The 11,776-nt window shown below is 58.0% G+C and overlaps 1 protein-coding gene across 1 annotated transcript; it reads left to right on the forward strand.

Annotated features, from left to right (window-relative positions):
• Window positions 1-5,349: 5,349 nt before the first annotated feature.
• ARR3 (arrestin 3) lies at window positions 5,350-11,534 on the forward strand. The gene is made up of 17 exons (XM_053990163.1): window positions 5,350-5,397; window positions 5,812-5,842; window positions 6,189-6,249; window positions 6,604-6,648; window positions 6,935-7,134; window positions 7,233-7,292; window positions 7,535-7,602; window positions 7,890-8,025; window positions 8,103-8,187; window positions 8,295-8,367; window positions 8,865-9,002; window positions 9,419-9,502; window positions 9,776-9,799; window positions 9,877-9,929; window positions 10,325-10,334; window positions 11,161-11,163; window positions 11,435-11,534. Exons 1-17 carry the CDS (start codon window positions 5,381-5,383, stop codon window positions 11,532-11,534), a joined length of 1,188 nt encoding a protein of 395 aa, XP_053846138.1. The 5' UTR covers window positions 5,350-5,380.
• Window positions 11,535-11,776: the final 242 nt, after the last annotated feature.

The raw sequence follows: 11,776 nt of genomic DNA on the forward strand, positions 1-11,776 counted from the left end.
CCTGCCGAGCCGTGTCCCCGTCCCAGCGCCACATCCAGCTCAGCAGGGGCTGCTGGCGGTCACGGGGGCTGCTGGGGCGGCTGTAGGAGGGAGCGGCGTGGGGACACCGGGCCTCCGGTACCCGAGCGTGGTGCTGGCTGCAGGTCCCGGAGGGTGACAGGGAGCCACCGAGGTGATGCTCATGGGGACAGGGTACCCTGCGGCCGGGCAGCGTGGCAGGAGCACCAGGGGGGCAGCTGGGGGAGGCTGAGGGTCCGGATGATCCTCATCACGGAGGCTCCAGCCTGGAGGGAGCGCGGGGGCAGATCAGCGAGCGCATCTCTCCTGTTGGGAGAGTCACAGGAAAAGCGGCCCTGGGCCACCATCCTGCTGTGGTGCGCGGCGGGGACAGGCCATGCTGGTGGCACCCAGGGGTCCGACCTCACCCGACATACTCACCGTCCCTCACAGACGCCGTGCGGGGCTCCCGTGGCTCTCGTGGGGCGCTGTGGGCAGCGAGCTGAGCTTTTGGGGTTCAGCCGAACGGGAGCGGAGCCGTGACGCTGCTGGGCTTCCCCCGGTGGGTCACACCGGCCCCCTGCCCGCCACGCCGCCCATCGGGGCGGCAGCTCGGGGTCACGCCGTGCCCACCGCGATGCCCTCGGTTCCCGTCCCACGGGCCGCCCCTCCCCGGCTCGGTGCTGCTCGCTCGGCACCGCGGCGGCCGCGCTCTTCCTCCTTCTGTGCGCCCCGCTCTCCCCAGCCCCAGAGCGGCCTCCTCGCTCCTCCTCCAGCCCCGCTACCGGGGCAAGGCAGCGGCCACGCGGGCTCGGCACGGCGGGGACAGCCCCGCAGCGCGCTCTGCCTCCACCCGCTCCCTGCACATCCTCCTCGGGGATGAGGGATGGGCAGAACGCTGGGAGAAGGCACTGCCGGTGGTGCAGGATGGCAGAAAGCGCCTGAAATGTGTTTGGGGCGGTGGGTAGGGCTTGAGCTGCCCATCCTGGGGACCTGCGTTGGGGCAGAGCTCTGCCCTTGGCAGAGAGAGACGGAGCTGCTGCGGGCACCGGGCACACACAGTGGCACTCGTGTCACCACACCTGTGTGTGCCCTGCCTGGGAGGGAATTTGGGTTCAGGGGCTCCCGGGAAGGGGTCGGGAAGGAGGGAGACTTTCCCAGCAGGATAAGGTTTGGGCAGCACAGCAGGTCCTGGGTGCAGCCCCAGAGGTTTTACTCCTCGTGGCCAGGAGCGAGCGGGCCCACACGCGTGTGGTGGTGTGGTGGCTCGAGCTGTAAGGGTGATTAACAGCAATTAATTACAGATGAGCAGCAGTCACCGTCTGCTGTCCAAGTGCCTGGCAGCTCCAGAGCTGCTCAGGAGATAGATGGAGAAGCAGATTCCTGCTGGAGGATGAGGATAAGGATGAGGATGGAGAGCTGTGCCAAGCCACGCTCCTGACTGTTCCCCACCCTTGGCACCACTGCACATCCCTGCAGCCCTGGGCCAGTGCTAAGGGACTGTTCCCCCCACCTCCTGCCCCAGCCCTCCAGCACAAATGTGCCAAAACCCCCTGTGAGGCTTCCTCCTGGCTTCCCAGCCTCGAGAGGAACCTATGGCCAGGCCAGTGAGAAGTTGGGCCACCCATTTTATTTTGGGCTGGTGTTCTGGTCACACAGCAGTGGGTGCAACTCTGCCCAGCACCTGCTGTGGGGACACACAAGAGGTGACAGGTTTGTGTGGGGCTGGAGATACCCATCCTGCTGGAGCCCCAGTCCCACCAGTGCTGCTCCATCCCGTTACTTAACAGCACGGCAGTAATTCCTGGCAGGCGTGGAGGTGCCTGATTAATGCCATCCATGCCGCTTAATCCGGATCAGGGGAGAAAGCCCTGGAGCTCTGAAGGGCTTTGGGAAATCAGCAGTGCCTGCTATGAGTGTTTATGTAAGGTGGCTGTGGTGTGCAGTGCCAGAGGTAGAGCTGGAAGCCAGCAGCACCTGGAAGCTCTGCCAGCACCTGGGCACAGGTGAGGTTGGGAAGGCAATGTGGGCTCACCAGGGCCAGACTGCTGGGGACTCTGGCTGCACCAAGGCTCTCTCCAGAGCCTGTGGATGCAGGAAGCCCCATGGCCCTTCCCTGGGAAGGCAGGATGCTCCAGGGCACTGTCCATTGGGACAGAGGGATGAAGCAACCACGTTCCACCAGCCCCACGCCCACTGGTGTCCTGCCCCTCTGGAAGTGGCTGTTTGAGCAGTGCTTCACACAGTGCATGTACCTGGAGGGATAGTGGGATGAGGAGATGAGAGGAACCTCTGGCCATTCATCACACAGGAAAAAGGAAGAAGCCTCTTTCATTTCCCTATTATTTTGAATTTTTCTTCCTTCCCTGGTGCTTGGTTTGGAGCCCAGGGTGAGCGTGGGAAGGGATGTGGGCTCTGTTCATCTCCCCAGTCTTTTGGGGAGGGGAATTATCTGCTCCCCAGCCTGGGCAAGGCTGAATCCACCCAGCTGGGATTAGGCTGAGCTGAAGGGACCCAAGGTGAGCCCTGCTCTCCACCTCACCACGCTGTGCAGACCCTGCAGAGACAGTGAGTGACCCTGGTCACAGGGTTTTCATTAAGAGCGTAACCAAGAGCCACAAACAAAGCTCGGGATTAGGTGCCCCAGGCACAGTGCTGGGGGCCCTGGCCAGGCTGAGGGTGTCCAAGTGGGGCTGCCTCCTCCTCCTCCTCCTCCTTTTCCTCCTCCTCCTTCTCCTCTTTCACCTGCCAGTGTGAAGGTCACAGTTCACGTGTCCCCCTGACTGTGGCAGAAATAGCACCCGTTAATCTGGAACCTAAGCAGCTCTCCTGTGTGCAATTAAAGAGATCACAAGTCTCGGCCCCAGGCTACGTGTGCTGGCAGCTAAAGCCCTGGCAGTGGGGCTGCTGGGCATGGCATGGCATGGCAGCTCCCAGTGGCCATGGGGGAACAGGTGAGCTGTGTTTGGGAGGAGTTGGTACCCAGGTGATAAATGTTGAGCTGATGCAAGGGCCTGGGAGGAGGCACAGCTCCTACAGGGATATCCTGGTCCCAGTGCTCAGGGTTGAGCCAGAACCAAGTGCAGCCCCAAAGGAAAGGCTTGAGTGGTGCTGGAGGTGAGGAGGATGAGTGGGGCCTTGCTGGAGCAGCTCGTAGCTGCCCTGGGCTGTCCTTGTGCCCCATCCCTAGAGCCAGTCCCACAGCCATTCCCACACAACGGCTGTGGCTGGGACCAGGCTGCAGTGGGAATTCTGCTTCCCTGGCAGCCATAAGGTAGAGCCACTTTGGGCTTTCCACAGTCTTCTCTTTGCTGCAGCAAACCTGGAGTTAATGATGTGCTAACTGGGTCAGGCGAGGCCAGCCTGGAGTTATGAAATGATGCTGGGCTAGGCAGGCTGTGCTGGGGACAGTGGCAGCTCTGTGTCCCACGCACCAGGGGTGGCTGGTTCAGGGAGGGTGAATCCTGCCTTCACCACATCATCTTGTACAGCAGTGTCCCCATGGGGAGGGTGTCCTCTGTGCCCTGGGCCATGGCAGGTCACCTCTAGGTGAGCACCCACATGGGCACCTCGGCCATGCAGGAAGCTGCTTGTGCCTCCATCCTTCTGTTATCCAGCCAGGAAGGGGAGGGAGAGCTCCAGGCTGGTCCCTCCTCTGCCATCTCCATCCAACCCCATGCCCAGACCCATCCCTTCTCCCCTTGCCATGGGAGCAGCTGCAGAGAGCCCCTGTGAGAATCCACACTCCTTCCCACCAGGAGCAGAGCTTCCACCTCAATTACCATCACCTTGCTCCTAAGCCCTCTTTGCCAATCCCTCTAAGCTGCTTTCCCAGGGCTCCAGCAAGAGATGTATTTATAGCCCACTCTTACTCATGAAGCGTCTCCCCAGTTAATCAAATAATAGGATTCTTCCCGCAAGTCCCTCTCCCCGAGCACTCACAGACACACCTCCCACAGCCCTGGCCAAGGCTGGGTGGGCCAGAGATCAGAGGCCAGGGGAGGGACAGCCAGGGGGGATATAAGAAGCTGCAGGAGTGGGAGCAGCCCGTAGTGACTGGGTGGCACTGGGAGCTCCTGGGAGAGGAAGAGGACGACGTCTGTCTGTCCATCCACCTGCCAGGTGAGTGCTGCCTGGGCCCTGCCATGGCTTCATGGTTATGAGGGTTTGGAAAACAGGACAAGGACACTGGTGCTGGGTTGTGGCTGGAAGGAAGGTGGTTTGCAGGTGAAAAATGGGGAAAATGTGGACAGAAAGGATTCCAGTGTGGCCAAAGGACACGGTGGACAGGTCAGGTAGTGGCATGGGACAGCTGAGCCAAGCCAGGGAAGGTCCGAGTCCTCTCTTGGGGGTTTGGGAGATGCAGAGGAGGAGTTCAGCTCTTCTCCCCTGCACCTTTCATTGCCTCACCCCCAATTCCTGGGATCTGGAGGGAGCCAAACTCTGCTCTCACTCCCTTTTCATCTTCTCACCCTGCGAGAATTCCCAAACTTCACATCCCACAGCTCCCAAGAACCTCAAAGATCCTGACCTTGGGACTAATCTCTTGTCTTCCTGTGGGGAAGAGAATCATCCCCTCACCCCCATGGCCATTTCTTCTATCTCACCAGCTTCCCTGATGTTGTGCTCAGAGGCAACTCTGTCCACGTGCCCCTGGGGCTTAAAATCCTGCCTGGGCTTAAGCTGTGCTCATGTCAGAGCTGTCTATCCCTAAGAGGCTGAGCTCATCCCATTTAATATCCCGGAGAATCAGCCGGTGATCAGTGGGATCTTTACAGGCTCCTTCTGGACACAGGCTCGAGCCAGCAGAGCTTGGGCAGGGCTGGGCAGCTCCAGCCCCACTCCCAGCATAAAGGGTTGGGAATGGAGGGATCCTGTGCCGAGACCCCTCTTTCCATGGGCAGCTGAGCTTCCCTTGACCTTTCTCCCTGGGTTTTCCTCACCTTCCTGTGAGTGACAGGACAAAACAAGCCCATTCCTACCACCGAGCCATGACAGCCAATTTCCAGGAAAAACTATTGAAACTGAGACTCTATAAGGCCTTTTGTTCATTTTCTTGCCTTTCCCAGTCTTGAATTGGATCCATTGGGGATCACCCCTGTGCTTCCTCTTTTCTGGAGCAACACTCTCCTGCTTCATCACCTTTTTGGCTGGAAACAAGGAGCTGGCTCAGCTCCCATGTGCTGCCCCAAAGCCAAACCTGGAGCTCCCAAGCTCTGCAAAGGTGGCAGCGCCGTATCCTGAGGGCTCTGCAGTTTGTTGGGACGTGCAGGATGTTGGCTGGTGGCCGTGGCTGGGGTTGCCTCTTCCCCAGCACCTCATCCAGTGCTTTCCCTGTTTCTCCCCACAGATTTCCACGTGGGCATTCCTGCACTGAGGTAAAATGGCAGATGGATCAAAGTAAGTATCTTTATTGATTTATTTATCTGGAATTGGGATGGAGCAGGGCACTGCAGGGCAGGAGCAGAAGGGGAAAGCGAGACCCCAGCTTGACCCAGCTGCTGCTCCCAGGGGCTGCAATGTGAGCTGCCATGGAGCTGCCATGGAGCTCTGTGTTGGTCTTTCTCACTTGCCCTTAAGACACAGAATCCACCCACTCCTCCATGGTCACCCTGAGCTCAGGAGTACACCTGGGGTAGCCACACAGGGTGGGTTTGGCCCTGAATTTGCAGGACATGGAGTTCTCCAGGGACTGGACACCCTGGCGTGGCTCTTGGTGATACACCACATTTGTAGGGCAGCCCATCATCTCCCTGTGCCCCATCCAGACTTGTCCAAGGCATTCCCAAATATCTGTCTCTGTTTTCTCCACAGGGTTTTCAAGAAGACCAGCCCCAACAGCAAGGTGAGTCTCTGTGCCCTGTCCCCTGATGTGCCCTGTCCCCTCCTGTGTCCAGCCCAAGGTTTGGGCTGTGCTGGGATCTCTCTGGGCTGGATCTGCCCACAGGATCCAGGCTGATTCTGCCTTCCCTTTGAAATCTCATTGATTCCTGGACCTGCCACAATGCCACTGCAGGACTGGCTTTTCAAAACAGAAATTAAAAAATACCCTGATATGACCCCTTCAAGGTGATTCTGGTCCAGCCTGGTGACAAAACCCATGACACAACTCAGGGCTTCGAAATTTGGGCCAATTCCATGGCAAACATTAACTTGTTTCCTTCCTCCCTTTCCCCACGTGCTGCTTCCAGCTTTCCCTCTACCTGGGGAAGAGAGACTATGTGGATAACGTGGATTCAGTGGAATCTGTCGGTGAGTGGGGCTGTGCCCAGCACTGAGGGGGAAGTACAGGCAGGAGAGGCTGGGAAGACCGGTCCCAGTGATGTGGGTTGCTGGTAGAGCTTAGGAGGAGCAGCTCTGGAGGAGCAAATGCCATGTTTTCCTGCAAATATCCTTAGGGAAAATAGTGGGAAAGGGAACAAAGTCCCTTTGAAAAACAACCCAGCCACACTGCTGGAGGAGGCATCACCATCCCCCCTGGCAGCAGCTCCTCTCAGTCACCTTCCAGCTGCAAAGTGGATTATTTGGGTTTGAAAAGCTGTGCTTTAGTAAAGATCTCCCCAGGCAGCCGAGCTCACCGGTCCTTCTCCTTTTGCTTGTTTGCAGATGGTGTCTGCCTGATCGACCCGGAGTACCTAAAGGACAGGAAAGGTATTGATACAGAAATACAGCATGAGGGGAGGGGATGGAACCAGCTCAAAGCTCAGCAGCAGCCTGGGGCCATGCTCAGGTTAAAGCTGCCCCGTGTCACCTACAGCTCGTTGGCCATGGGTGCCATGGCAGCAAAGGACACGAGGGATCCCGTTCGCATTTAGTGTCTGAGGACGTCTCATTTCTGCTGAAGAATTTTTGAAACAGTTTCTCTTGCCTCTTTGTTCACCCCTTGTGCCTTCCCTCCCTCCCACCCCTCCGCTCATCCCTCTCCTGCCCGGCTCAGTGTACGTGACGCTGACCTGCGCCTTCCGCTACGGCCGCGATGACCTCGACGTGATCGGCCTGACCTTCAGGAAGGACATCTACGTGGTGACCACCCAGCTGTACCCGCCCGTGCCGGACCAGGCTCCCAAAACCCTCACTCCTCTGCAGGAGAAGCTGATGAAGAAGCTCGGGGAGAATGCCTACCCCTTCACCTTCGAGGTAGGGGCTGCTCAGCCCCTCCCGGCCACGCGGCTCCACGGCGTCACCAGGGCTCAGCCCTTTATTCCCTTTTTTCTCTCTTTTCCCGCTCTGCCCAGATTGCCACCAACCTGCCCTGCTCCATCACCCTGCAGCCCGGGCCAGATGATGTGGGAAAGGTGAGCTGCTGTTCCCAGCCTGTGTCCCCTGGACCATCCTCCCTGGGAAGGGGTTGAGTTGTGGGGTGCTAAAAATGAGAATTGATTCTCATGGCTCATGGGGTGACGGGTGGGAAGGGAGGATGGCTGGAGTCAGAGCCAGGATCTCTGGGAATGCAGTGGAGGAAGGAAGGAAGACAAGGAACCAAAAGCTCAGGCAGCTTGGAGCCCCTCCTGCTCAGTGACCACATATGTTCCCCCAGGCCTGTGGCGTGGACTTTGAGGTCAAAGGATTTTGTGCTGAAAATCTGGAGGAGAAAATTCACAAGAGGTATTTTCAGGGGATCCCTTTTCCCCCTTTTGGCCCTAAAACGAAACCTTTTTGGGGTGACCAGCTTATGAGTCAGGCTGCGGGCCTTCTGTCAGCCTGTGCCATGCTTAGATGGGAAACTCTGCCCGAAACTGGGACAGTGGTCCCTGTGCCACATCCTAAGGGCCAGGTGAAATGTTCTCCCTTTGGCTGGAGACACTGTAAAGTCCCCAAAGAGTCCCTGTGACCCCTTGAAGGCCTTGTTGACGCTGTGGGGGACACTGGGGGTGCCACCTGTGTCCCCACAGGAACTCCGTGCGCCTCATCATCCGCAAGGTCCAGTTCGCCCCGGCGCAGTCGGGGCCAGCCCCGAGAGCCGAGACCACCCGGCAGTTCATGATGTCAGACAAGCCTCTGCACCTCGAAGCTTCCCTGGACAAGGAGGTCAGGAGGGACACTGTCCCCACCAGAGGAGGGGACCAGGATTTCTGGTCACATCACTGAGCCTCTTCCCCTTGCAGGTCTACTACCACGGAGACCCCATCAACGTGACCGTCAACATCAACAACACCACCAACAAGGTCGTGAAAAAAATTAAGATCTCAGGTGAGAGAGGGGCAGAAGGGACATGTCCCAGCACCCATCACTGCCAGAGATGGGGACTGTGAGCCCCTGCCACATCTCCAACATGGCTCCCCCTTGTCTGTCCCCAGTGGATCAGATCACAGACGTGGTCCTGTATTCCCTGGATAAATACACGAAGACCGTGTGCACTGAGGAGATAAAGTAAGGAACAAGGGGCTGGAGGTGATGTGGCATTTCTGGGAGGGAGGAGGAGAAACGAGGAAGAGGAAGAGGATGGGAGAGAGGTGGGGAGAGAGGATGTGACAGTTTTACACCAAGCAGCAAAAATGTCTGGGTTAGAAGAGCAGGTGCAGAGGGCAGGGAAGGCTGAGGACCACGTCCCACCAGCACAAGCTGGTGGTGGCTGGGAAGGTCCCTGGGGAGGGTGCACAGCTGCTCCCAGGCTCCTTCATCTCCTCACTTTGCATTTTTGAGGCCAGACACAGCCTCTGCCCCGCTGAGAACCAGGAGGGAGGTAGAAAGGTGGTGGGGAGAAAAAAGAAGTGGTTGTAGAGGGGAAAGAGAGGAGGGAACGAAAGGAGGAAATGGCCCAGCAGCTGCATGGGGAGGGCAGGGCTGGCCCTGCACAGGTGCCTGCAGTGATGCTGAGCACCCCCAGGCTGGGGCTGGCTCTGAGCTCTTTTCTCCCACCCTTCCAGTGAGACTGTGGCTGCCAATTCCACCTTCTCCAAAACGTACTCGGTGACCCCCATGCTCTCGTCGAACCGCCAGAAGCGAGGCCTCGCTCTCGATGGCAAACTCAAGCACGAGGACACCAACCTGGCCTCCACCACCATGTAAGGGCTGTGTGGGCTCCTCCTGCTCCCCACCACGCCTTCCCCCACTTCCCCCTGCTCTGGGCTCCCACCAAGGGCTCCTGAGCCCAGCCCATCCAGCTGGAAAACGTGGGGATTTTGTGACATTGTCACAGACCCACCTCTCCATCCCATAGGAGAGATGTAGCTTCCCAGTTCCAGTGTTCTTCAAAGGTCCTGAATCCCTCTGCAGGGCTGGGCCTGGTCTGGGAATGGGCCTCCAGAAGCTTCTCTGTGGCTTCACCCAAGTGCCCTCCCCTCTCTTCTCCTGTTTTCCTCTCCTCCTAAACCCCAGTGCACCCCAGGACACAGATAAACCCTGGCACTGCCATGGGGGCAGTGGATGGGGTCTGCAGGCAGCACTGCCCTCTCACTGTCCCCCTCTGCTTTTTTCTTAGCCTGAGACCTGGCATGGACAAGGAGGTGCTGGGCATCCTGGTGTCCTACAAAGTGAAGGTCAACCTGGTGGTGTCCCGAGGAGGGTGAGGCTCTGTGGGCAGGGGAATCAGGGGTCATCCTGAATCCTTCTTGGGCTGTGCTGGGGGGTTTTGTACCCCAAGGAAATGAGAGAGAGGGCAGTCACACCATGGGCCTCCTCATCCCTGCCCTGCTCCCCTGGGGTCACTGGGCTGCTCTCTGACCCCCACCACACCACCTCTATTATCAGCCATCTTCCACCTCAGTATAAAGCACAGCCTAACACCTCCCCTCCTCTGCCTTGGCTCATTTCTGTCCCTTCTCTCCTGCTGCCACAGCATCCTGGGGGATCTCACTGCCAGGTAAGGGGAGCTGCCTGTGGGGCTGAGCGTGGGGCTGCGCTGGGCAGGATGCATGACAGAGCTGCTTTTCCTTCCAGTGATGTTGGGGTGGAGATGCCCGTCATCCTCATGCACCCGAAGCCTGATGACTGTGAGTTGTGTGTGGGATGCTGCCAAAAATCAGCGGGAAAGAGGAGCTTCTGGTTCAGGGGGGAGCTGGTGAAAACAACTCTGGTGCAGCTGCCCCAGTGCCAAGGGCCCTGCTCTGCCCTCTGTGGGATGGGCACAGCTGTCCAGCTGTCCTGGAGTGGGGTGGCAGCAGTTTTCCCATGGGATGGGCACAGCTGTCCAGCTGTGCTGCACCCATCCTGTGTCCTGGAGCAGGGTGGGAGATGTCCTCCCCATAGCACCCTTCCCACTGTTCCTCTTTCCAGGAAACCACCCAAGCATTGAGGAGAGCTGTCAATTGAAATGTCCTTTTTGTATTAACCTGCACATCTTTTCTCCCCCCATCCCTTTCTCCCTGTGCTTATCACTGGAATACAGCTAAGCCAAGGTAAAGAGATGTTCCCTCTAACTCACAAACCACATAGATCCATCACAGATGGGTGTGACATCCCAGCTTGAGGTCACATCCTTGGATTAAACCACCCAGGTCTCAAAGCCCTGAGCCTGTGTCACAGCAGCCACTTTCAGAGGCAACAGGAGAGACCAAATCCTGGGACTGGGATGTGTTCTGAAAACTCCCAGGGCTTATTTGACAAGTCCCTTTGCTGCAGCCACAGCAGCTGCAAGCCCAGGCCTTGCCCTGTCCCTCAGAAGCAGCTGGCAGTGTCTTCCAGGCACAAGTGCCATCACTGGACAAGATGTCTCCATGGTTTTGGTCCCCACACAGAGTTCCCTGGGCTGCTGGAAGCCACGTCCCTGTGCCCCTGCATATTCCCCAGCACCAGAGGCCTCTTCTCCTCCCAAATCAGCTTATTCCAACTGAAGCCACAGCTGGGACTTCTTCTCTCTGGGAAGCTGCAGTGCCAAATCCATTCCCGACACCATGGCCCTGCCAAAGTTTTTGTGTCTGGTTACACCCTGCAACAGGATGTGAGCACTGGGATTTGGGGCCTGGAAAACCAGGCTGCAGCTCCAGGCTTTCACACTTATCCCTTTCACACCATCCCTTTCCCAGCTCACTGAGAACATTTAAATTTCCAAAGAGGAAATCTCTTGGTCTGTATCCACCATGGCTCCATGTAGGTTTTGCCAAATCATTTCACATTCCCAAGCTTTTGGAATCTCTTTTGCTGACTCTTTTTTTTTCCTGTTTTCTCCCCTGCTTTTCACTTTGTGCTCTCCCTTGCTGTCACTCACTGCTCACCTTTCTCCAGGAGGTAACTCAGCTCTTTGATTTCCTGTCCTTATTTTCCCTTGGAAATGCAAAATATTGTGTGAAAAACCACCATAAGCTGCAGGCCAAGCTCCTTGGGTGGGGTCTGGGTTTGTGTGCTGGGGCCAGGCTGTGCCTCACAGTGACCTGAGTGTTCTGAGTGGGGCGACAGGGCCAGGGTGAGCACTGTGCTGTCCCCATCAGGAGCAGGGTTTGGGCTCAGCAGGGATTTCCCTGCCTCCTGTGGGCTCACTGTGCTCTGCTCTCCCTTCCAGCGAGGAGGACATTGTCATTGAGGAATTTGCTCGCCAGAAGCTCAAGGGAGAGAAGGATGATGAAGATGAGAAGGAGGAAGCTGAGAAAGAGGAGAGCTAAGCTGCCGCCCCCCCATGCCCCAGTTTGGGACACAGCCACCTGTAGTGTCCCCGCTGTGCCACACCTGGCACAGCCCCCTCAGCCCCCCCAGCCCCCATAGGTGCCCCCTCCTCACCCACTCCAAGCCCTGGTAGTGGTGGTGAGAGCTGCTGCAGCTCCTCCCGGGACTGCCACGCTGGAAAGCCCCACGGTGCTCCCTGTTCCCATGGGTGCCAGCACAGGGACAGGGACAGGGTGGGTGC

The sequence above is a fragment of the Vidua macroura genome, chromosome 14 (assembly GCF_024509145.1).
Source record: "Vidua macroura isolate BioBank_ID:100142 chromosome 14, ASM2450914v1, whole genome shotgun sequence".
In the NCBI taxonomy this organism is placed as follows: Eukaryota; Metazoa; Chordata; class Aves; order Passeriformes; family Viduidae; genus Vidua; species Vidua macroura.

Bases quoted from the DNA above. Each gene is read 5' to 3' on its own strand.
- ARR3 (XM_053990163.1), top strand. The intron at 7,135-7,232 runs GTAGGGGCTGCT...CGCTCTGCCCAG, and splicing joins CCTACCCCTTCACCTTCGAG to ATTGCCACCAACCTGCCCTG. The intron at 8,368-8,864 runs GTAAGGAACAAG...CCACCCTTCCAG, and splicing joins GTGTGCACTGAGGAGATAAA to TGAGACTGTGGCTGCCAATT.